General features: G+C 40.0%; 1 protein-coding gene across 3 annotated transcripts in view; it reads right to left on the reverse strand.

The window, feature by feature from the left end:
- The window catches only part of dock6 (dedicator of cytokinesis 6), a 111853-nt gene extending 99323 nt beyond the window's left edge, over positions 1–12530 (reverse strand). For all 3 annotated transcript variants that reach the window (XM_073945072.1, XM_068219443.2, XM_068219442.2), the window contains exons 1-2: positions 12438–12530; positions 6195–6282 (exon numbers count right to left, since the gene is read on the reverse strand). In XM_073945072.1, coding sequence (XP_073801173.1) covers positions 6195–6282; positions 12438–12487 — 138 coding nt within the window. In that variant the 5' untranslated portion in view covers positions 12488–12530. The remainder of the gene's footprint in view (positions 1–6194; positions 6283–12437) is intronic.
- Positions 12531–25840: the final 13310 nt, after the last annotated feature.

Genomic DNA, 25840 nt, shown 5'->3' on the forward strand with positions numbered 1-25840 from the left:
CAGACAAATTTGTCCAAACTATGTCTCACAACCAAAAATACATAGTATATCTTATCTGTAATGTCTGTAATGGGGTAGAAAATTTACATATTTGCTCACCTGGGTTTGAAGGGAATTAGCAATTTCTCCTCAACTTTCTTTTTTAACCCGGTTTTGATATTGTGAACAGACACGGGTGCTCCTGCCAAATTTACACTAGTTTTTCCTCCATTTCCTTGGCCCAAATAAACTAAAAAGGAGCGCTTTTAACTTCTCTCCCCACACACACTACTCTAGTGAATACTGCTCTCCCAGTGGCTGTAGGCGATCGCTGATGTTATTTTCAATTTTGCAATGAATTCCAGTAGTGCTATAATTGTTGTCACTTTTACAAATGTATTAATTTCACAAGTAAACAAGCTGTGATCGTTTAAATGAATGCAACTGTTCATTATCAGTGTTATATTTAAAAATATTTGTATTACTTTGACAAATAGTCAACTATGTTTTTCATACAAATCTAAATGGACATCTTTCAAATAAGGTTTTTGCTGAGAAGAGTACTGGCCAGTCAATTTGAGAAAAAATTTAGTTTTGAGTTGCGATTACGCAATGAAGTCATCACACAAAGTAATATGTCAATAAGCTATTTATTGTGCATCTGGATTTAATGTTTTAATATAATATAATACACGGCACCTTAGAGAGAAGAGACATGATGGGCTTACACTTGTCAGATCCTAAAGCTGCATCCGAAACCGCCTACTACTCAGTAGGTACTGCATTAGAATTTAAACGTATTATTCGGCCGTTAGAAAGGTACATTCTATACAGTATGAATGTGAAAAGTATGAATGGAATTAGGACGTACTACATCCGCCATTTTGTCATGGTCACATGACCTACCTGCGTCAATTGCTTTGCTTTACTCCCATTCATGAATTCGCTCGCGGGGCATCATGGGATAGCGCAGCGTGCATGGGATGCGCACTCTTGAATCTCGACGGAAGTAGTAAGTCATCCGGATACTTCTCGCATACTGATTTTCGAATTCTATGAATTCGGACATACTTCTCGGCTCGCATACTGATTTTAGTCAGTAAAAGAGGTAAAAATGTACCGTTTCCTGTGAGGGTTGTGGTTAGGGCGACACAAATACCTTTTGTACAGTATAAAAACAAATGGAAGCCTATGTAATGTCCCCACAATTTACAAAAACAAACATATCTGTGTGTGTGTGGGTGTAAGTAATGGGGTAAAAAGAAACCTTCAAAATAACCTAGTGTTATTAAGGGGAAAGAAAGGGGAAGTGATTGTGGCTTGTGGTCATTTCCACTTCCCTTTTTAAAATCCATCTATAATCTCCTAAAACAGCTCTGCCCACTTATTGGTCACACTTGAATGCCTGAATCCTTTGTCAAATACTGGTGTCCTAATAGATATTCACTATGAACACAAACATCCACTTTGACAACTGGAAATCATTAAACTAATTTTGTACATCTACGGTTTTATCACTGGAAACTTGACAAACATAATGCAAAAAATGTTTTGCTTAGAAAATGGTCCACTTAACAAAGGTTTCTGTAATAATAATAATAATAAGCAAGGCAAAGCAAATTTATTTATAAAGCACATTTCATACACAGTGGCAATTCAAAGTGCTTTACATAAACAGGAATAAAAGAAAAAAGTATAAGAAAAATAAAAAGAAATAATAAAAATGTTTAAAATATATATATAAAACAAATTAAAAATGTGTTAAAACAGGTTATAAAATAATGAAAAAGAAGAGAAAAACATAGTGCGATCTGTTGGACGTAGCACAGAGCTCATTCAGTAAAGGCACAGCTAAATAGATGTGTTTTAAGCCTCGACTTTGAATGTGCCTAATGTTGGAGCACATCTGACCATTTCTGGAAGCTGATTACGACACCGAGGGGCGTAGTAGCTCAAAGCTGGTTCACCATGCCTTGAACTCTTGGATTTTCTAGTTTATTTGATCCTAAAGCTCAAAGTGATCTGTTAGGTTTGTATTCAGTGAGCATATCTGTAATGTATTGAGGTCCTAGGCCATTTAATGATTTCTACACAATAATACTTTAAAATCTATTCTGAATGTAACTGGGGCCAGTGTAAAGACCTGAGAACAGGTGTGATGTGCTCTAATTTTCCTGGTCAGAATACTGGCCGCAGCATTCTGGATGAGCTGTAACTGTCTGACTGTCTTTTTTGGGAAGGCCCATGAGGAGGCCATTAAAGTAATCCACTCTGCTGCTGATGAAAGCATGAACAAGTTTCTCTAAGTCTTCACTGGAAACAAAGCATCTGATTCTTGTTTTTGAGATAATAGTAGGTTGATTTACCAACTGCTTTGAAATAGAAACTCAGATCTGATTCCAGAGTCACACCAAGATTCTTGACCTTATTTTTTGTTGTTTGACCCTTAGTGTCAAGGTACGCATTCACCTTGAGGCGGTACTCACACTAGGTACAGTTGCCTCGAACCGGGCCAAAGCACGCTTGTCCCCCCTCCCGTCTCCCCCGACGGCCGGCGCTCACACCACAAACGGGCTTCGGCATGCTTACGTCATCGCTGCTGGGCTGTTCAGTGAGAAGTGCTCTCTCACTCAGCAGCACAGTGGAGATTTCTCTAGTTATATCGTTTCAGTCGTTTGATATGCCGTCAAATATTTCGCCAAACAGTCCTTAGGGATGCGGGGACAGGCAGTCAGAAATTTCGCCGGACAGATCCGCCACTTTTGGCACTCAAAAACAATCATAAAGCCCTCGTGCTGCAGGAATGAGGAGGTCTGCTGAAGGCGCGCAGCTGTCGTGAAGTGAGGAGTTTGCGTCTTTAATAAACGACGGCAGTTTGCGTTCACTGAACAGTAAGAATGATTAATAAATCTATATGAAACAGTCCCTTAAAAGTCACGTCTCGCTTTCAGTTTCGGGCTTTGGCGCGTTTTGCACTCACACACAAGCGTACCGGGCCAAAGCCCAAGTGAACCGCGCTCAGGCACACCTCTTCCAACCGGGCCAGGGCCGGCCAAGTGAACCGTGCTTGAGCCCGATTCAGCGCACTCACACTTCTCAAACGATCCGGGAAACGGGTCTGGGCACAGTACGGATGGCATAGTGTCAGTAGGCCCTGAGAACATGATCTCTGTTTCCAAATGCAATTACTTCAGTTTTCTCCTTGTTTAATGCAGAGTTCAGACTGCATGATTTTGAAAGTAGTCATGTCACAGATGTTTTCACACTGCATGATTATCTGGGCTACCATTTCGTCCAAATCAGGTCTCACAGCCAAAAACACGTAGTATATATATTTTGTTAATAACTATATAATTAAGCCTTTAATGGGGTTTAAAAGGAATTAGCAATTTTTCCTCAACTTTCTTTTTTAATTTTCTGTATGAAACATCAAACAGACACAGGTACTCCTGTCAAACCTCCACTAGTTTTTCCTCCATTTGGGTCCAAATAAACTGAAAAGGAGCGTTTACTTCTCCCTCAACCTCCTGCTGGCCTGCAGGTACACACACATACACACACAAGTGAATGCTGCATTTCATTGGCTGTAGGTGATCGCCGATGTTATTTTCAACCAAAACTCATTTCACACAGCATGATTTGAATCGCCAACAGCTGCAGATATTTCGCACGCCAAATATCTCACAGGCATCTACGACACACCTGCGATTCTCTCAGATTGTGTCTTTGATAGTTCATACTGTGTAACTGTCACTCACGTGCACGAGCACAAATTTGCCTTTGATTTCAGGCATTTGTCTGTGATTTCTCAAAACCTGTCAGCGAGTCATAATCAGGGCTAAAATCATGCAGTCTGAACTAACTGAAGAAACATAACTGAAGAAAGTTTTTGCATATCCGACGGTTCTTTTCAGTAATGCATTAGCAGAGGGTGTCAATGGGACTGTAGTCATTAGGCAGTAAGACTAAGTAGATCTGAGTTTCATTAGCATAGCTGTGGTAGGAAGTTTGGTTCTTTCTCACTATTTGGCTCAGAGCAAGCATAAAAAGCTTGAACAGGAGAGTTGCCAGAATTTTGTCTGACGTCTGAGCACTGTATATATTGAGTAAATAATTTCTTGCTATTATTGTGAAACATTAAAAGACAATGAATCTGAAAAGTCTTCACAGCTCTCCCCTTTTTCCTTAATTTGCCATTTTACAGCACAATCCAAAACTAAAAAAAGATCCCCTTTAAAATTCTACAAACATAATCACAATATGGAAGAAGCTTGAAATCTTTGCAAGTTTATATATAAAAAATATTCACACTATTCACAGTCTTTGGCACCAATGACAGCCTTAAATCTTTTTGACTATGATGCTACAAACTTGGTTCACTTATTTTTTCCTCTCCACCAGCTTAAAAGTGTTGGTGTATACTATCATTTTCAGATCTCTCCAGAGATGTTCAATAGGGTACAGGTCTGGACTCCGGCTGAGCCACTGAAGAATATTCACAGTATTGTATTTGGGTCATGGTCCTGTTAAAAATGAACTGTTGCCACATTCTGATAACCAGAGGTTATTATTAGCTTATTATTAGGTTTTTATTACCCTTTCCCTTTATTCTGACTGGTCTTCCAGTTCCTGCTGCTGCCACCACTGTGCTTTACTGTATGGATGGTATTGGCTAGGTGATGAGTGGACCCTGGCTTTCAATTCAATATTAATTCTAGCATTGTAAACTATCTAGACAGTCTGCTGACAGCACAAGGGGTCAAATATAATGACAAGCTATAGCCAATAAGAGATTAAGACATGGGTTGACTGCCCATTGTGTTCACATGCTCAACAGAAATGTTTGCAATTGTCAAGGAATGGTCAATGGCTCACTCACTCGCAAATATACAGACACGAGAGTATAAAAAAGTCACATCTATCAGCTGAACTATGCAGATATACGTATTTTAGTTTTTTAGTTTTAATAAATTTTTAATGATTACAAACAAACGTCAATCGTGTTGTCATTGTGGAGTATTGCTTGTAAGATTTTGAACAATTTCATTATTTGATTGATTATTTAACTGATTAATTTTAGAATAAGGATATAAGAGAATAAGAGGAAACCTGAAGTGATGTAAACATCTTCTGTATGCACTGTACTACTGATATACTACTGTTGAATTCCACAATAACAAACGTTTCCTATACACAATTTACTAAAGCAGTGGTTCTCAACTGGTTTGGCCACGGGACCCACATTTTTACATGGTCATCAAGCCGCGACCCAAATTTTTTGAAACTATAATATAATTTTAGTAATAATAATTAATTTACATTTATTTGTTAACATACGCAACTAGTGACAGAAAAATCATATGATCACCAAGACTTACAAATAAACAATATTAAGTAAAACGAATACTAACGAGAGTAAAAACGTAAACTACTGTAAAAAGTGGTTAGGATAAGAAAAAGTTAAGTTACCATTAACTAAACTGAACTGTTTATAAAACATTAACACTGATCCGGTTGAACTGAACAGAAACCAGCAAATTAAAGTAAAATGATTAAAATAATCATAACCATTTTATAATAATCACCAATTATTTGCTCTTCTGCTTTTGTGTGGGCTTTCTTGGCCTTTGCTAAATGGGGAGCACAGTAAGATGAGCGGAGTGCCTGTACTTGTTTTGAACATGAAGATGTTAGGCACTTTTGTGATGCCCTCAGCTAATGGAGTCGTCTTTAAAAATAGTCCACAGGTTTGTCCTTGCAACTGGGATGTTTTGTACTTCAAATACTTGGAAGTACTTGGTTCTAAATTTCGTTTTAATTTAGCAGGTTTCACGCTCTCTTGTAAGAGCACCTGACTGCTTGTGACACACTGAGGTATTAAGCCTTTATTATCGTCAATATATGTAAATCTATGCATATTCAGAGTCATACTCGTGCTGCAATCTCACATGTCAAACAGTACGGTTGTCGCACGCGCATTTCAATATTAAAGTCCGATATGAGCAAAATAAGTAAAAAATTTTACTTTGTTTTTTAAAATGTTTCCCCACCAGTTGAGAAACATTGTACTAAAGTAGGTACAAGAGTCAAGATTGTTGTCAAAACAAAAATTCAGCAAAGTGTTAAATTACACTTTCGGTTTGGCTCCAGACCTGACAGAGGCCTGCAGAACTGTATGCAAATATACAAAAATAAACACACAATTACACACTAACCGGCTGATGAGCTCCAGCACGTTTTTTGGACATCTGTGGGGAGCCATATTCCCTGGAAACTTGCTTTCTGACCTCAGACGCAACCGTCCTGAGAAAGACAAAACACAAGACATTTACTCCATTTCACATAATCACATCATGAGCTCATATGCAAGGACAAAGTACCAAAGATATAATCAAGATCATATTGTAACAAACACAACTAGATGTTGTATTGGACAAAGCCAGCAGCTGCATGGATGGCCACGGACAAGCGTTTGAAGAGATGCTGAGCCGCTGACAGAAGGCAGGCAGGACGCTCTACCTATTTGAGGACTAAAAGCAAATGAGAAGCTAACCCTGTAACTCTTCATGCATGCGGAGATGGCCTCCAGCTGCTGCCTAACAAACTCAAACTGTCTCGCTCTAACACACACACACACACACACACAAACACACACACACAAACACAAAACACACACACACACACACACACACACACACACACACACACACACACACACACACACACACACACACACACACACACACACACACACACACACACACACTCCAGTTTCCACAGAAACTCTAGTTTCCTTCAAAACACACAAACACATAAGGAAAGTGTCCCTATTACTACAGTTTAAACTTTGGATTCAGGAGAAAATATCAGCAGGTTTATGCTTAGGGTGTGTGCTACTGAACAAGTAAGCTTTAAGCTTTATTTGATGACAATAATTAAACAATATTCTGCGCTGTATGTATATTTAGGTTCATTAGAGAAAAATAAAAATGGTGCTGAACTCAATACGAGGCCTTAATGCGCAGTCTAAAATGGCCTAAACATATGAAAGCACCATTAGGGTAGATAAGGGCACTTAAATTGAAAATGTGATTGAGGAAAAAGCTATGATTGTCATGCACATCTTGTCAATTAGTTGATGAGAGAGGAAAGACTAATGCAGTGGTGTGGAAGTGGTTCAGCTTTTTAAGTTTCGATAAACTTATAGTTTCGGTGCTCTCCAAAATGTGTGGGAGAACGGTGCCGACTAGTTCACATTTATACTGTTTAGAACGTACTTTTCTTACAGCCGAGTAGTATGTTTAAATTCAAATGCAGTCCCTACTGAGTAGTAGGCGGTTTCAGACGCAGCCTAGGAAAACATGTTGTAGTGCTACTTTACAGATAACAAGACTCAGCAACATTGAGTGTTTCTGTGCTGTTTATTCAGTGCAGTAATCAGGCCTTGAGCAGCTTCAGCTGTGGAAGTGTAATCAGTCAGTATCTGGAACGTGAGTGAACAGAGTGCATGAAGTTGTAGTCCATGAACTGGAGAATTTGTAGTTTGTAAGAGTGTGAATGTTTTCCAGCGACCTCTGGTGATCATGACAATATCGATGCTGAAACGATTTTGTGCAGCCCTACTCCATACATTTAAATATACTAGTAGAATCAAGTGTTTTATGAACACATATTTTGCATAACAAATGCAACTGCATGAATTTCACCAGTTTTTGGTGTATTTCACTAAAAGCAATCGGTGGAAGCACTGACATTAAAACTTTGGATGCTACCGAAGCTGATAATGTTTTGTGTGAAAATCCGAAAAATGTAAAGAAAAAATTTACTTTTAAAGATTGCATGCATCAAATAAATTACAGGAAATGTAACTAACTAAATGCAAAAACAAAAACTTCAATTTAAAAAAATTTAAACAATACTAATAATAAAGAAATATCTACACAAAATACCTACACTACACCCTTCAAATACCTTCAAATACCCAGAACATACAGAGTTGCTTTTACAACCACTCTAATTAGCAACCAATTGTAAGACCCAAGCAATGTGCTGTCATTCATAGGCAAACAAATTCACATTTTCTAACTCAAACCACTTCAATCTCAAAGCACAAATCAAGACTTTGCACTGCTAACAAAAAGCCTGTAGACTTCAGCATCAGACGCTGTCCTTCAACCAATCCTAAAGCGGCCCAAAGAGCGGATGTGGCCTCCTCCCCGAGGTCAAGCTGCTTCACAGACTATCCATTTCCTGAAATTATAAACAAGTGACTGAAGGAAAAGCCACTGTTAAGGCAGCGGGGTCAAGCTGGAATAATAATAGCACCCTGTTTGTTTTACAGTGTAGAAATGAGAATAAAAAGCGTTTATAAGTTCATGCAAATGTGTGACCATTAAGTATTACACAAGTCTGCAGGACAAAATCAGAGATATATGCGGTTCAAAACCTTGGCTTCCTATTTCCTGCTTCAAAAGGAAAGAGGAAAACTAGTCTGCTCTAAAAGCAATAGGCGGAATGGAGAATACCACCCTTTCCTACATCCTGCAAAGAAACAATGAGTCTGCTCTCACAAAGGTAAAGATAATAGCTGTATGAAATGTAAGACTGTATACACAGGACTCATGCCTTTCGGGCAGAAAAAGAAACGCAAAAGCTGAGATTGTGGAACAACAGTATCATGCAAGTAGATGAGTCAAAGACAAAAAGGGGGTTTCTATCTTCAAAATAATGCAAGAGTAATAACTAATCTTTATTTCATATGCAGAATGTGTCCTTTAAAAAACTAAAACAGGGCAAATCAATAATTTAATCCCGATTTACAATAAACACACTCTAAAATGTCAATCAGTGTAACAATAAGTTTAGAAACCATTAAATCTTGTCATGCATATTTAGAATAATTTTTTTATCAAGTTAAAACTAAAAAGACTGTTTTTAAAGATCATAGAGCAGCTCTAAATTCCCAATTAATTGCAATTTTTATTGACATTTTTGTAAATTGCCTATATATATATATATATATATATATATATATATATATATATATATATATATATATATATATATATATATATATATATATATTAGAGCTGCAGAATTAATCGTAAAAAGATCACAATCTCGATTCGACCCCCTAGACGATCTTTATCCAGCATTTCTACAATTTAGCTAATAATATTTTCAAGTTCAGGGGAGAAGCAATGGCAGCTGCACGAGTCTTTTCATTCTTTCACATACATTGTTCAGCAACAGGGACACCTCCAAATGATGTTGAGTGAGTCACATACTGTATTTATAAGGTATAATTCAAATAAAAATGTCATTTTTGTCTTCATATAATGCTGTATTCGCGGCCGGGAAATCACACGTGATGCGAGCTGCTGACCGTGAGCTGTAGTACGGGCATGCGCCCTACTTAATGATAGATGCACGCGTCTCCTTTAGTGAACAGAACCTGCTGTGAGTAACAGGTAATAAAGTAGTAAATAATATTGAGTTTGTGGCACAGAGTGATGCAGAGAAAATGAAGCCAACAGCGTGCACATCATTTAAATCATCATATCGCATTTTAGAGTTTGATTTGAGAATTTGATATGTTTTTTCTTTCATAACGAACACACAGTTGTGCATGAAAATAAATGTTTATAGTGTCAGTATACCTACTCTAACCTATATAGTGCAAGGTTATTATAGTTAACGAAAACTAACAAAAAAACTAAAACTAAAATGTAAAATAATTGTCGGTAACTGAAATAAAAATAAAAACGAGTTTCTTCAAATACTAGAGCTAACTGAAACTGTATTGTGTACATACAAAACTAACTGAAACTAACTAGAATTATAGCAAAAACCTCCTTCGTTTTCGTATTTGTAAATGTATGTAATAAATAATCTTACTGTAAGCCTTTTAGAAGTAAATATAATCCACGCTGCAGGTGTTTGTGTTTGATCCTTTAGCACCTCAGAGTCTCCTGCTGCCATTGGCCAGATCGAGCCGGTTCTCCTCGAGTTATGTTTTCTGTTGCTCCCGCGACAAAAATGCGTGGACATGACAGCAGCACGGGGACAGCATTAAATACAGAGACTTAAAACTATTACTTTAACACATGTGTGCCCAATAATGGGTTTTATTTCTGTAACGCGATCGTGAACGAATCTTTGTAATCGGATTTTCTAAGTGAACCGGTTGAACAAGTTCACCAAATCATACTCAATCATTTGAAATTATTCGCGTCTCCAATAAGCACTTATCCACCCACTTCTTACTTAATAACAAGCCTAATACCCCCTCTGACTAAATAATCCAATATACGCACTCATGCAGTTATTAGAACAGTAACGTTACATTGAGAGGCAGTGAACCGATAATACTGCGCATGTGTGATTCAGTGAACCAAACACAAACGGTACAGCCTGCTGTATGACTGAACTGAACTTGGAACAACTGCAGCGCGGGTAAACCGAGGGCTTAAATGAGAGCATCTGGTGAAAAACGTAAGTTTATTTCAGAACAGACAATCGTAATGAAATTTAAATAAGTGAAGCATGATTCAGTTGGGTTTACAGTAAGTAAAACTTTACTGTAAGAATTTTTTCAGATCATGGTGATGTTTTAACTGACTGAAATTACTATTGCTGACTACAAAATGTTGAGTCCTAACATTCGCGTTAGAAATCTGAATTTCCCATCACCAGGCCTGGATTAAGAATTCAGAGGCCCCTGGGCACAATGTCTTGTAGAACCCCTATAGCCGCACCCCACAGTTGAATAAAAAATAAGATTAATATAATATTTGTTAAATAAAATTAATCAATAATTTTAATGTATAACTTCTACAAACTTATAATGCACATGATTTGGATAACGCCTCTCCAATCCAGTTCTAGGAATCTGAGTCGTCTATAATACACACACTTATTGATTATTCCTACTTGTCTTGCTCCTGATGGAGAGTACCCATAATGTGCCCATGATGCCCATTAGATAATCTGGCCCTGCCCATCACTATGTCTAACCTAACAAGCAGCCTTGCACACATATTGTACTTAGGGCTGCTTTCTTGTGGGCTGTTGTATTTGAATTTGAGGAAGGGTAGATGGTTGTGGTAAATAAGATGATAGTGTTCATGTGTCCTCTGAATACAGGTTTCAAAAAATGTATGACTGGGTTTTTATTATACAATATTTCCTGTTGATTTTGAATCTTGTACCAAACAAATATCCTCATTTAGAAAAAAAACTGAAACTAATGAAAACTAAACTAAAACTAAGACATTTTAAAATATAGAAACTAATAAAAACTATGCTGCCTCTAAAACGAATAAAAACTAACTGAATTTGAAAACAAAGTCAAAACGAAATAGAAACTAAAACTAATGAAAAATCCAAAACTATTATAACCTTGATATAGTGTTGATTTTACCAGTGAAAAAAATGGTCTAATAATGTTGTCAATGATTGCAAGCATAGGCCTATATGTCAAACATAATTCAACATCAGAATTATTATATGTACAATAGAATTATTTACAGAAACCAGTAGACCTACATATAAAATTATTATTGTTGTTTTACCATATGTTTGAGAAAACCAGAATCGTGCAGCTCTAATATATATATATATATATATATATATATATATATATATATATATATATATATATATATATATATATATGAAAAGTGTTGTTGAACTGAAGAACCTGTTTTCAACTTTTAAAATTACTTTAACTTTAATGCTCATTATATAAATGTGTCAGTGGGGGTACTTTCAAAACAATTCTACACAACTTAATTAACGTTAAAGGGTTAAAATAATTACTCAACCAATATGCATTGATTTAGATCACTGTACAAGCAAAATAAAAAAAGAGAATCATGCCTCTATTTTCAACCTCTACGTACAATTTCCTTATATTAAAAACACAACTGTTTGCTCTTTCATAGCCGTTCTCTTACTGAGCAACTGAATAAGTTTAACTGTATTTTCCCAATATATATATAAAAAACACTTTTGCATCATTTCATCTGTAATGTGCATATTTAGACTTAAAATAGTTTATAAAAGACTGGCCCTACGCAAAGTGGAATATCTGTTTGACTAACTTGTTAGTTGAAAGTCTAACGTAGTCATGATATCACTGTCATCAAATTTCACTTCATGGTGCTGGACGCATCCTCTTTTCATCCACTCGAATCATTATCATTAACGATTTAAACACGATAAATAGCACATAATAATGTGCTGGACATTTAATCTAATAAATGAGTGAAACTGAAGCGCTTTAGTTGTAGTGTCACAGCGTTGCGAATTGCGGAGAGTTGAACTGAACAAAAGGTTCATCCCAGTGAAACTCGTGGCGGATCTTCTCTTTATCTCTCGTTTGAGTGAATCCCGATGCGTGAAACAAACCACAGCACGACACCTCAACATTTCAACTCTCGCCAAACTTCTCCTACCTGTTAATTTTGTGCGCAAACGCTCTCCGTTCGCTGGTTAAAGTTGCCATCCCATCTAAACAGGCAGAGCTCCTTACAGTTTCCCTGTACTTTGGTAATATTATTGTGGAGTCATAAGCTTCCTTGTGTCAGTCGTGCGCACATTAGCGCCTCGCCTAGGTCTGGGGGCGAACGGCACTTCTACTGCTGCTGCCAAGCCAAACAAACCGGTTTCTAGTGACGCACCTGTCCTGTGTTTCTCTCTGGGGAATGGGGATCCACGTTGTTTATTGTTTTCCAGATAATTCAAATTCATGGACTTTTTTCCTACTTAAAGAGCAATAATGTTAGCTCTGCAGATTACCAAGAGCACCAAAAGCCAACTGAATACCCTACTTAGGTGGTAGGCCTAATAATATGGGGCTTCATTAGCGACAAAAATAGCATGAAAGACACGTTGAAATGCATTCATAGCAAAAACGAGGATAAAATCTAGTGTTCCCTAATATAGTTATACATTATATATTACATTGCCAGCAATGTAATAAAGTAATAAATGATGCATGTATTTACAATATTTGGGTATTGTTTTCTCGTGTGAATTGGAGTGGAGTTTTGAGATTTTGCCTGAGGCGCTGTTGAGCGGGTTTAACCGTTAGATGTGTTTGTGAATATTTCTTGCATTAAATGTAAAACCTGGAATGGATCTGGAATGACTACAGATGAATCCTTACAGATCCGCTCCACTCATGCTAATCCAGGCTGCGTGTTTCTTGCTAGCGCGAGCTAAGCTTTATGTTTAGTATGAGTTAAAGAAATAATTAGCGGAAAAAAATATGAAACAGCATACTTATTTTAAATTATTAGATGAATTGTTTGGTTAAAATTATAGTTTACCCAGAAATACAGTTCATCCTTCACCTATTCAAAATGGATATGACAGTTCTTTCTCCTTTTGATCACAACAGAAGATATTTTGATAAATGTTGGATGCATTTTTGCAAATCAATTCCAAACTATTGCTGTTTCCTAATATAGAATTTGATTGGGTCAAGCAAACTGCATGCCTCAACGCCACAACTATCTTGTTTGGATATTCAAACATGGTTCATTCAAACAACTTAGGCTACCTTCTGAAGTGGTGTACAAAATACACCCTGCAGACATTGACATGCATATATATTACTTTATATACTTTATATATTTTAAATGTGTTAAGAAATGTGTTATTAAGTAAAATGATTTAGGCCTCATAGTCAGCCTGTCCAAAAGGTGGTTCTTTTTTTCTCAAAAAGTAGACCTTTTTGCAAATACAACTTATTTTCTGTTTAATTATGTATAATAGTGACATTCTTAGGAATGCTCTGAATTAGTTTGTCAAATGCTCATCATAACCACACTTTTTGACTATTTTAGCCAAAACAGAATTCAAATCAGCTCCATAGCCAGCCTATTGAAAGGCATAGGCTGTGACCGAAACCGCATATGTCCATACTAGTAGGCTAAAAAGCCTAGTATGTCCGAATTCATAGAATTTGAAAATCAGTATGCAAGTAGTACCCGGATGACCTACAACTTCAGGCAAGATTTTGAAGTGCCCATACACGCTGCGCTATCCCATGATGCCACACGAGAGAATTCATGAATGGGAGTAAAGTGACGCAACTGACGGAGGTAGTTCACGTGATCATGACAAAATGGTGGATGTAGTACATACATTCCATTTATAATTCTCACATTTATACTGTATAGAAGGTACTTTTCTAACGACCAAGTAGTACGTTTAAACTCAAATGCAGTACCTACTGAGTAGTCAGCGGTTTCGGAAGCAGCCGTTCTTTTTTTTGTGTGACATTTTAAGAATTAATCTTTGCTGGATCAGCTTGTCGGAAGGTGATCTTAACCACACTGCACCAAAAATGTTTCCAATTTATACAATTTAAATTATTATGAGATTAGCATTTAAAAAATAAAATAAAATAAATAATATCAAAAAATACTTAATTTTAAATGCAAACTTATTATAATCCATCATTTAAAAAAAAAAATCTGGTAAAACTTGTTTAAAAATAAAAACTGTAGCCTATAGGCAAATAACAAACGGGCTAGCTTATTCAACTTTCCTGAGTCAGAATTTGGCCACTTGAATAATTAAAAATTACATTTAGCTTAAAGCCTTTCTTCTATCAGTCATTTGCAATTTATGGTGGCATAGCAGTCAAAAATGGGATAAATTAGCTTATGAAGGGATTATTATCTGAACTTTGTCAGTGAGGAGGTGAATCTTTTGAAGAATTAAATGAGAAAAGAAGAAATTAAATAAAATAATGATAATAAAAAGATGAAGAGGGTACAATTATCAGATTACATACAAATATACTTTACATATTTTTCTAAATTTAGTTATAAACAAAAGTTATTAAATGCACTTTTATGACAGAAAATACACATATACAAACATTTTTATGCAAAAATCCTAAAGGAGGAGCATATATTAACCGTTTTAATTGCTTTTCTATTTTTAAACATAGAAATCGCTTTCTTATATGTATACGTTTAATCTCTTTTGCTAGCACCATGAAGAGAGGTTTGCTTTTTTGCAAACTTGCATTTGTATGTGAAATTAAAATAATAGTAAACTAAAGTTAATATTAAAACCAGTGTTATAATAAAAAGTGATCCTTGACAAAAGAACCCAAAATAACGTTTATAAGATAAAGAAAATGTTTTTAAAACGTAATGAGCAGTAAATATTCAATATCAATCTAAAAATGTTGAGGGTATTGGCAAGATCAAAATAAATGTGAAATAGTTTCATTAAAGCTCTCACAAAAACAGCATTCTAATTCAATATCAATTTTATATTTTTGTAGAAATATTTTTTAGCACTGTCACCTCACAGCAAGAAGGTCACTGGTTCGAGCCTCGGCTGGGTCAGATGGCATTTCTGTGTGGAGTTTGCATGTTCTCCCTGTGTTGACGGGGGTTTCCTCCATGTATTCCAGTTCCTCCCACAGTCCAAAGACATGTGCTATGAGTGATTTTAATAAGCTTAATGGACATAGTGTATGTGTGTGAATGCAAGAGTGTATAAGTGCATGGGTGTTTCCCAGTGTTGGGTTGCAGCTGGAAGGTCATCCGCTGTGTAAAACATATGCAGGATAAGTGTTGGTTTATTCAATCCATTATAAAATTTACATGTAGTGGTTTCACACATATTGTGACAGTTAAAAAACAAGACGTGGAACCCAAATGCAAGTAAAAAATCTTTATTGCTTAACTTAAGCAAAACAGGGAAAATGGTGAGTGGTTGGAGGTGAGGAAACTGTAGTAGTAATTAAAGAGATGGTCCGTCTCGGCAGCGCCGGATAAATGTTCATAAACTCATCAACAGAGCAGATCAAACATTCGTCGTAGAAGAAACAGCAATGTCTCCGATGAACTCATCAACAGAGCAGATCAAACACTCAGCGTAGCAGGAAGAGGGGTCATCAGAGACAGCAACAAGGAATCAACCAAACCACTCACCACCAGCGATCTCAACGGGAGGAGCCTGACAAAAACACAAAACACCGTGAACAAACAACGAACTGACAAAGTGAGACAGGAACGCTGATCATTTATAGGCACATAAAATGCGCTACACCTGTAGCGTGCTGATTATCAGCCGAGCGCGCTACGCAACAGTTCCGGTAACAAAAGATCATGTGACCGCTCAGCTGATGACATGAAAACAAACACCCACTGACAGCCACGCGACACCCACACAAACACAGAGAGAAAAAGCACACATACTAGAAACACGCATCATGATACTGAACTGTCACACAACGCAGACACTTCAAATAAGGAGCAGATGGATCCACAACCGTGACATTACCCTCTCCCCTAGGGACGCCTCCTGGCGTCCCCAGATGAGCCTACCTGGCGATTGTAATCATCGATAAGAGAGTGGTCCAGTATGTCCCCGGCCGGAACCCAACTTCTCTCCTCCGGACCGTAACCTTCCCAGTCCACCAAGTACTGAAATCCTCGTCCCCTCCGTCTAGAGTCCAGAATTAATCTCCCCATCTACGAGACGCGGTGGGGGGGGACTGGTGTGTGCGGATTAATTGCCGTATGAAAAACGGGCTTTACTTTGGATACATGGAACACGGGATGAATTCTCCTGTATGCTGGAGGTAATTTGAGGCGGATTGCCACAGGACTAATGATTCTAGTGACAATAAAAGGGCCGATAAATTTAGGAGCTAACTTATTACAGACGGTGCGGAGCGGAATGTTCTTAGTAGAAAGCCACACTTTTTGACCGACAACGTAAACGGGAGGCTTAGACCGGTGGCGATCAGCTTTAGCCTTGGTGCGCTTCCCCACTTGGAGGAGGGTCTGTCTGGCTCTATTCCAAGTGCGGCGGCACCTCTGGACAAAGGCGTGAACGGAGGGAACCGCAACTTCGGATTCCAGACTGGGAAAAACTGGTGGCTGGTAACCTAGACTACACTGAAACGGAGAAAGGCCCGTGGCAGACACTGGTAACGAATTATGTGCGTACTCCACCCACGAAAGTTGTTGGCTCCAGGAGGAAGGATTCTGCGAGACCAAACATCGCAATGTACGCTCAAGATCTTGATTGGCTCTCTCAGTCTGGCCGTTACTCTAGGGATGAAAACCAGAAGAAAGACTAACAGTGGCCCCCAATAAACGACAGAATTCTCTCCAGAATTTAGAGACGAACTGTGGGCCCCTGTCAGAGACCACATCCCTCGGGAGGCCATGTATGCGAAAAACATGGTCAATGACAGCAACCGCTGTCTCTCTGGCTGATGGTAATTTGGGCAGAGAGATAAAATGAGCAGCCTTCGAGAACCTGTCCACCACGGTTAAAACTACCGTGTTACCATTAGAGGATGGAAGACCCGTAACAAAATCTAGCGAGATGTGTGACCAGGGTCTCGAAGGCACTGACAGCGGTTGGAGGAGTCCAGCAGGGGGACGATTGGAAGACTTGGAAACTGCACAGACAGAGCAAGCCAAAACAAATTCGCGCACATCACGAGCCATAGCTGGCCACCAAAATCATTGTTTGATAACAAATAATGTGCGACTCACCCCTGGGTGACAAGCTACCTTGGAGGAATGACCCCACCGGACAACGTCGGACCGTAATCCCTCTGGCACGAACAAACAACTCGGTGGGCATCCGATCGGGGGCGTTACCCCATCCAGGGCTGCACGGACCCTCGACTCAATCTCCCAGGAAATGTTCGCTACGATGATGTTCTGAGGGAGCACAGGATCAGGAGATGACTTGCGATCCGAAGGATCGAAAAGACGTGACAACGCATCAGGTTTGATGTTTTTGGAACCTGGTCTTTACGAGATGGTAAAATTAAACCGTCCGAAAAATAATGCCCACCGAGCCTGCCTGGAGTTCAATCTTTTAGCGGATCTAATATATTCAAGATTTTTATGATCGGTCCATACGATAAAAGGCACCCCCGAGCCTTCTAACCAGTGACGCCACTCCTCCAAAGCAAGCTTGACGGCCAACAACTCTCGATTACCAATGTTGTAGTTTCTTTCAGCAGGAGATAATCGATGAGAAAAATACGCGCAAGGATGGACCTTGCCATCCGAGGCGGAGCGTTGGGACAGAATGGCGCCGACCCCCACCTATGACGCATCGACCTCCACCACAAACTGCCGGGAAGGATCAGGGGCAATGAGTATCGGAGCTGAAACGAAGCAGCTCTTTAGTTTGGAAAAGGCAGCTTCAGCTGCGCTGGACCACCTGAACGGCGTCTTGGAGGAGGTCAAGGAAGTCAGAGGTGCGGCGAGCTGGCTGAAATTGCGAATAAAACGCCGGTAAAAATTGGCAAAACCCAGAAACCTCTGCAGGGCCTTACGGGAATCTGGGGTTGGCCAATCTACCCCAGCCTGAATCTTCTCTGGATCCATACGCATCCCCTCGACTGACACGATATGTCCCAAGAACTGAACCGACTGTGCATGAAAAACGCATTTCTCCGCCTTGACATAAAGCCCATTCTCTAGCAACCTCTGCAACACTCGCCTGACATGTTGAATATGTTCCTGGAGAGAGTGAGAAAAAATCAGAATGTCATCCAGGTAGACATAAATAAACTGATCTATCATGTCTCTCAACACGTCATTGACGAGTGCCTGGAAAACAGCTGGAGCGTTGGAAAGGCCGAAGGGCAGAACGCAGTACTCAAAATGCCCTCTAGGGGTGTTAAACGCGGTTTTCCACTCATCCCCGGGTCTTATGCGAACCAAATGATAAGCATTGCGAAGATCTAATTTTGTGAAAAAGTTCGCCCCCTGCAGGCGCTCTAAGGCTGAAGACATCAACGGCAAAGGGTAAGTATTCTTAACCGTGATGCTGTTCAGCCCTCGATAGTCTATGCACGGACGAAGGGAACCATCCTTCTTTTTCACAAAAAAAAAATCCCGCCCCCGCCGGTGAAGAAGACGGGCGGATGATCTTGGCTGCTAGAGAATCAGTAATATATTTCTCCATGGCCTCCCTCTCTGGAACAGACAGCGAATACAACTTGCCTTTAGGCGGAGACGTACCTGGCAATAAGTCTATAGCACAGTCATAGGGACGATGAGGAGGTAGAGAAGCAGCCCGGGACTTACTGAACACTCTCTTCAGGTCGTGGTACTCACGAGGCACGTTTGACAGATCCACCTGCTCCTCCTGAAACACAGAACAAGACACAGTGGAACATGCAGACAATAAACAAGACTTATGACAGCTCTTACCCCAGGAAAAAACTGTGTTGTGACCCCAATTAATATGAGGCTTGTGTAACACCAACCACGGGTGTCCCAGAATAACAGGATTTTTGACAGTGTTAGTGAGAAAGAAGGTAATAGTCTCAGTGTGGTTTCCTGAAGTAATGAGCCTAATAGGAGCTGTAATATGTGTGATAGTTGGGAGAGGTAGACCGCTAAGTGCGTGAACAGCTATGGGTGAAGAAAGGGGAAAACAGGGAATTTTTAACTTCTTAGCTAAATCAGAGTCAATAAAACTCCCCTCCGCTCCTGAATCAATGAGCGCATGACAGGGATGCAAGTTCGAATTGAATTCCAATTTAATGGGTAGGAAAGTGGAATCGGGAGAGTCCTTCCCTGTCATGACCTCACCCACCAAAAGACTCTTACCAGCGGATGATTTATTGTTCTTGGCATAAAAGCCGCATAATGACCAGCAACCCCACAGTACATGCACAAGCCCCCCGTTCGACGGCGTCATCTCTCCTCCGATGAGAGGCGGAACCTTCCCACCTGCATGGGCTCGGGTTCCGGATCGGGGGGTGAAGCCTCCGGAAAACAGGTCTGTGAGCGAAACTCCCTGTGCATACCTCTGCGCTGCAAACGGTTGTCCACCCTTATGGCCAGGCTGATGAGAGCGTCCAACGTCTTGGGTAGCTCCAAAGCGTAAATCTCATCTTTTATATGATCCACGAGTCCGTGAAAGAACATGTCCCACTGAGCTTCACTGTTCCAACCACACTCAGCCGCCAGGGTGCGGAAATCGATAGAATACTCCGCCACCGTGTGATCTCCCTGACGGAGCTCCGCGAGACGTCTAGATGCCTCTCTTCCTGAAGCGGCCTGATCGAAAACGGTCTTGAGCTCCTCTGTAAAGGACTTGAATGTTTGACAGCAGGGCAGTTTCTTCTCCCACGCCGTGGTTCCCCATAATGCCGCCTTGCCAGTCAAAAGGTTGATTAAAAACGCCACCTTGCTCTCCTCGGTGGGAAAAGACGATGGTTGTAGTGAGATGTATAGAGAACACTTGGCGATAAACGCTCTGCAAAGTTGGGGTTCACCTGCATAGGACTGTGGTGGAGGCAGTCGCGGTTCGGCGGTTCGGGGAATCTCATTGGCAACCGGAGTGACTGGTGGTTCAACGGAGGGAGCCGGTAGGGTGGAACCGGCGCTGAGACCTGAGCTGAGTCTCTGGACTTGTGTTGTCAGCTCGGACACCTGATTTACCAGTGCTTGTATAGCCTGACTGGTCACCTTCATTTGTTGCTCCTGGTGGTCCATCCGGGCGACACTGCGTGACAGCACATCCTGTATCTCCGCCGCACTTGCTGGGTCCATGTTTGGTCAGTTCGTTCTGTGACAGTTAAAAAACAAGACGTGGAACCCAAATGCAAGTAAAAAGTCTTTATTGCTTAACTTAAGCAAAACAGGGAAAATGGTGAGTGGTTGGAGGTGAGGAAACTGTAGTAGTAATTAAAGAGATGGTCCGTCTCGGCAGTGCCGGATAATTGTTCATAAACTTATCAACAGAGCAGATCAAACATTCGTCGTAGAAGAAACAGCAATGTCTCCGATGAACTCATCAACAGAGCAGATCAAACACTCAGCGTAGCAGGAAGAGGGATCATCAGGGACAGCAACAAGGAATCAACCAAACCACTCACCACCAGCGATCTCAACGGGAGGAGCCTGACAAAAACACAAAACACCGTGAACAAACAACGAACTGACAAAGTGAGACAGGAACGCTGATCATTTATAGGCACATAAAATGCGCTACACCTGTAGCGCGCTGATTATCAGCCGAGCGCGCTACGCAACAGTTCCGGTAACAAAAGATCATGTGACCGCTCAGCTGATGACATGAAAACAAACACCCACTGACAGCCACGCGACACCCACACAAACACAGAGAGAAAAAGCACACGTACTAGAAACACGCATCATGATACTGAACTGTCACACAACGCAGACACTTCAAATAAGGAGCAGATGGATCCACAACCGTGACACATATATTTACATTTACATTGTCATTTAGCAGATGCTTTTATCCAAAGCGACTTACAAATGAGGACAAGAAGCAATTTACACAACAAGAGCAACAATGAATAAGTGCTGTAGGCAAGTTTCATGTGTGTAAAGAATGTATGTAAAGAAAGTGTAAGAAGCAAAACATTAATATTTTTTTTTTTTTGTAGTTAGAGGAGGAGTCAGAGAGGGAATTGCATATTAGTAAGGAAAGTGGAGACTAAATAGTTGAGTTTTTAGTCGTTTTTTTGAAGACAGTGAGTGACTCTGCTGTTCTGATGCAGTTAGGGAGTTCATTCCACCAACTGGGCAGATTGAGGACGAGAGTTCGGGAAAGTGATTTTTTTTCCTTTTTGGGATGGAACCAGGAGGTGACTTTCATTCGCAGAAAGAAAGTTTCTGGATGGCCTATAAATCTGCCGAAGTGAGAGCAGATAAGGAGCGAAGGAGAAGGAGCGCAGCCAGAAATCGTTTTCTAAGCAAACATCAGAGCTTTGAATTTGATGCAAGCAGCAACTGGCAGCTAGTGCAAATGGATGAGTAGCGAAGTGACATGAGCTCTTTCAGGTTTATTAAAGACCACTCGTGCTGCTGCGTTCTGAAGCAGCTGGAGAGGTTTGATAGAGTTAGCTGGGAGCCAGGCTAGTAGAGAGTTGCAATAGTCCAGTCTGGAGAGAACAAGAGCTTGAACAAGGAGTTGCACTGCATGTACAGATAGGAAGGGTCGGACCTTTCTGATGTTGTAGAGTGCAAATCTGCACGATCAAGCAGTTCTAGAGATGTGGTCAGAGAAGTTGGTCATCAATCATTACTCCAAGGCTTTTTATCGTTTTGGATGTAGTAATGGTTGCCCCATTCATCTGGATTGAAAAGTTATGATGTAGAATCGGGTTGGCAGAAACTTCAAGCATTTCTGTTTTCGTAAGGTTAAGCTGAAGATGATGATCTTTCATCCAGTGTGAAATGTCTGACAGGCAGGCTGAGATGCGAGCCAGAACCGAGGGATCATCAGGGTGAAAAGAGAGGAATAGTTGGGTATCATCAGCATAGCAGTGGTAGGAAAATCCATGTTACTGGATGACTGATCCTAAAGATGTTGTGTAGATGGAGAAGTGGCCCAAGAACAGAGCCCTGTGGTACCCCAGTGTTTAGATGCTGTAGGTTGGACACCTCTCCCCTCCAAGACACCCTGAATGACCTGTTAGAGAGGGGAGATCTGAACCACTGAATAACCATGCATGCAACACCTAGTGACTCAAGCGTAAATAGCAGTATCTGGTGGTTTACAGTGTCAAAAGCAGCTGACAAATCCAGCAAGAAGAGGACTGATGATTTAGAGATTGCTATAGCCAGTCTGAGATCCTCCACGACTGAGAGCAGGGCAGTCTCAGTTAAGTGGCCTTTCTTAAAGCCAGATTGCTTGTTGTCCATTAGGTTGTTTTGAGTTAGAAAGTCCAGGACTTGATTGAACACGACTTTCTCCAGAATTTTGGCCATGAATGGAAGCAGGGATACTGGTCTGTAGTTTTCAAGTAGCGTTTGATCCAGGTTGGGTTTCTTTAGCAGTGGGGTTACCCTAGCCTGCTTTAATGAAGTGGGGAATAAACCAGAGTCAAGAGATGTGTTGATTATGTGAGTCAGTGTTGGTATGACTGCAGGAGAAATGGCTTGCAATAGATGAATGGGAATGGGATCAAGTCCCACATCCCATAATCACTCACCACACACATATAAGCAGCACTCCCACACACCTCATTGCGAAGTCCAGTTCAGCCCTTCGGCCTGACAAACAGTCCTTCCGTGTTCCAAGCATTCATTAATGAAGTATTTCTAGATATGTTGAATCAATGGGTCATTGTGTATATTGATGACATTTTAGTCTACTCTGAGACGCTTGAAGACCACCACAGTCACGTACGAGCGGTTCTCCAGAGACTGATCAAATACCAGCTGTATGCCAAGCTGTCCAAGTGCGAGTTTCACCAGACGTGCACATCCTTCCTAGGATACATAATTAGCGCAGACGGAGTTGCAATGGACGAAAGCAAGGTAAATGCTGTGTTGAATTGGCCAAGACCTAAAAGTGTGAAAGAGATGCAGCGTTTTCTGGGGTTTGCAAATTTTTATAGGAGATTCATTCGCAACTTTAGTTCCATAGCTGCACCACTCACTTCCCTGGTTAAATCTAACAACCCTAGACTCAAGTGGAACCCAGATGCTGAAAAAGCTTTCAATTCTTCTGAAGACTCGATTCTCATCGGCACCCATCCTCTGCCATCCTGATCCCAAGCTCCCTTTCACCCTTGAAATTGATGCCTCCAATACAGGCATAGGCGCTCTATTATCCCAGAAACAAGCCGCAACCAACAAGCTCCACCCTTGTGCTTTCTTTTCCCGAAAGTTGAACCCAGCCGATGGTGGAGGACGCGTGGCACTTGTATACTGGTAACACCATTGATCAATCAACAAAATGAAGGTAGGAAGATTTAAAATGTATAGACTAGGGATTGTCTGTGAAGTAGTGGGTAGTAACGGAACGTTTTTGGTTCTCATTCAGACGTGAATGAAAGGCGCCGGTGGATTCACAGAATTTTGTGGTAGATTGCTGTGGAATCCCTTAGCGAGCTGGTGCATTTTGTGGTACACCTATAGCGATACAGATAAGTGTAACAGTAGTTGAGAGGTGTACCTTCTCCTTCACCCGGAGTTAGAGTACTCATTTGATGGGGATTTTTAGGAGGCTTTTGGGACATTCTCGGGCATAAAACCTGGACTGGTTTTCTATTTAGTAGTGGACTAAATTAACCCGAGATTGTAATTGAGTTCCACCACTGCTATCTAACTGCATCACAGACAAAAGGCATGCCATAAGAATAGTGTAGGTCAGATTATTAGGGAAAGAAATAATTGAATAAAAATAACATTATAATAGGGATCCATTAGATAGTAGTGGCCACAAAAGTCAGACAAGATACCTAGAAATATCTGGGTGAGATTGATTGATCAATGATGCACCAGGAGCAATCCCGAGAAAAATATGACGGTCTGGACAGTTTGCACATCTTGGGATGGTTTGCAGATTCATCAAGCAGAAGCCAAGCGCTGTTGGTAAGATTGCCCTCTCAATTTCTTGTTGCTTTTGGTGTTGAACTCTCATATAAAAAGAAATAGATGAGAGCAGAATAAAGTAAATGGCTCAGCTAAGCTCTCGGGTTTAAAATGATTTTAGAATGGATTTTAAGAAAAAAATATTTATTCCTTTGGCATTTAATTGTCATTGAAAAGCTAAAATCTAAATATTGAGTGTCGAGTAGCAAAATCGCAAGCACAGAAACTGGCAGTAACATTATGGGAATAAAGAATAGCTTATGTTTTGTCTTAGAAGATAAGATTCTGTGTGACTGCACTGCTATCTTGGTTTAGCCCTCAACATGACTGGTTTTGGCTGTAAAAGTAACAGACACATGTCTGAATAAAAATATGCCATGTAAGTCTGTGCAAACAAGCAGCTTCAAGGTTGGATTTATATATTTTTAATAATATATATGTAACATAAATGGGGGTTTCAAATAATACTTTGATGGATGCAGTTAACCCCTGAAAGATCTAAAACTTTTGTTGACTGTAACAGCATTACTTTGAAAATGCATGTCAACTCTGTTTTATATGTTTTAGGACGGGCTTGAGTAAAAAGATATTACAATGAAATTATGTTATTGAGGTTAATGTTATGTTTAATGTATGTTTAAATTTAGTAAACATGCATTTTCGTTCTGGATTGCTCAAAACTCTCTCTCTCTCATTAAATAGTCAGCTAAGAGCTGCTATCTAACAATTGATAAGCACAGTGTTCAGTTGGAAATCACAAATACAGATGCAAAGGAAATGTTAGAATGAATACAAAATTTTTACATTTCAATTTGTATACACTAATAGAGGTATTAGTAATTAAACATCAAATTAACAAATAAGAGATTGCAAAATGCTTTTGTTTGTTTTCCCAGTGATGGGTTGCGGCTGGAAAAGGGCACCAGCTGCATAAAAACATACTGGATAGGTTGGCAGTTCATTCCGCTGTGGCGACCCCAGATTAATAAAGAAACTAAGCGAACAGAGAAATGAATGAAGGAAAATGCTTTTGTTAAAGCATCTTGAAACACACTAATATAAACCCTGGGCTATAAAGACAATTAATTTGAATAGTTGTTATTACTGTTTGGAAATTTCTTGTCTTCAGTGGTGTATTACTGTTTGTAACTGTTGTCTTATCCTTAGTCTCCACCATCACATACAGGGCCTGATGGCTATACTGAGGTAGCAGACCCTGACACTGAATGGATCAGGGTGATATCTAAACTCCCTGAATAATCTCAGCTTGATATTCAGTTGATTTAAGTGTTTGATTAACCTGTCTCAACGTTTGAATTCTAGTAGGTAGTCTCAAAGGCTTTCATGGTTCTTGACTGCTCTTTCCCAAGTAGAAAATTCTGAATCAAGGAGGAAGTCTGCACAGGAGCTTGCAGTGTGAGTGGCAGTTGACCGGTGGGCACGAAGGGGGGTTCCCTAAGACGGGTAAGATTTTCCCTTGGCCA

Source organism: Danio rerio, chromosome 3, assembly GCF_049306965.1.
Source record: "Danio rerio strain Tuebingen ecotype United States chromosome 3, GRCz12tu, whole genome shotgun sequence".
NCBI classification, from domain to species: domain Eukaryota; kingdom Metazoa; phylum Chordata; class Actinopteri; order Cypriniformes; family Danionidae; genus Danio; species Danio rerio.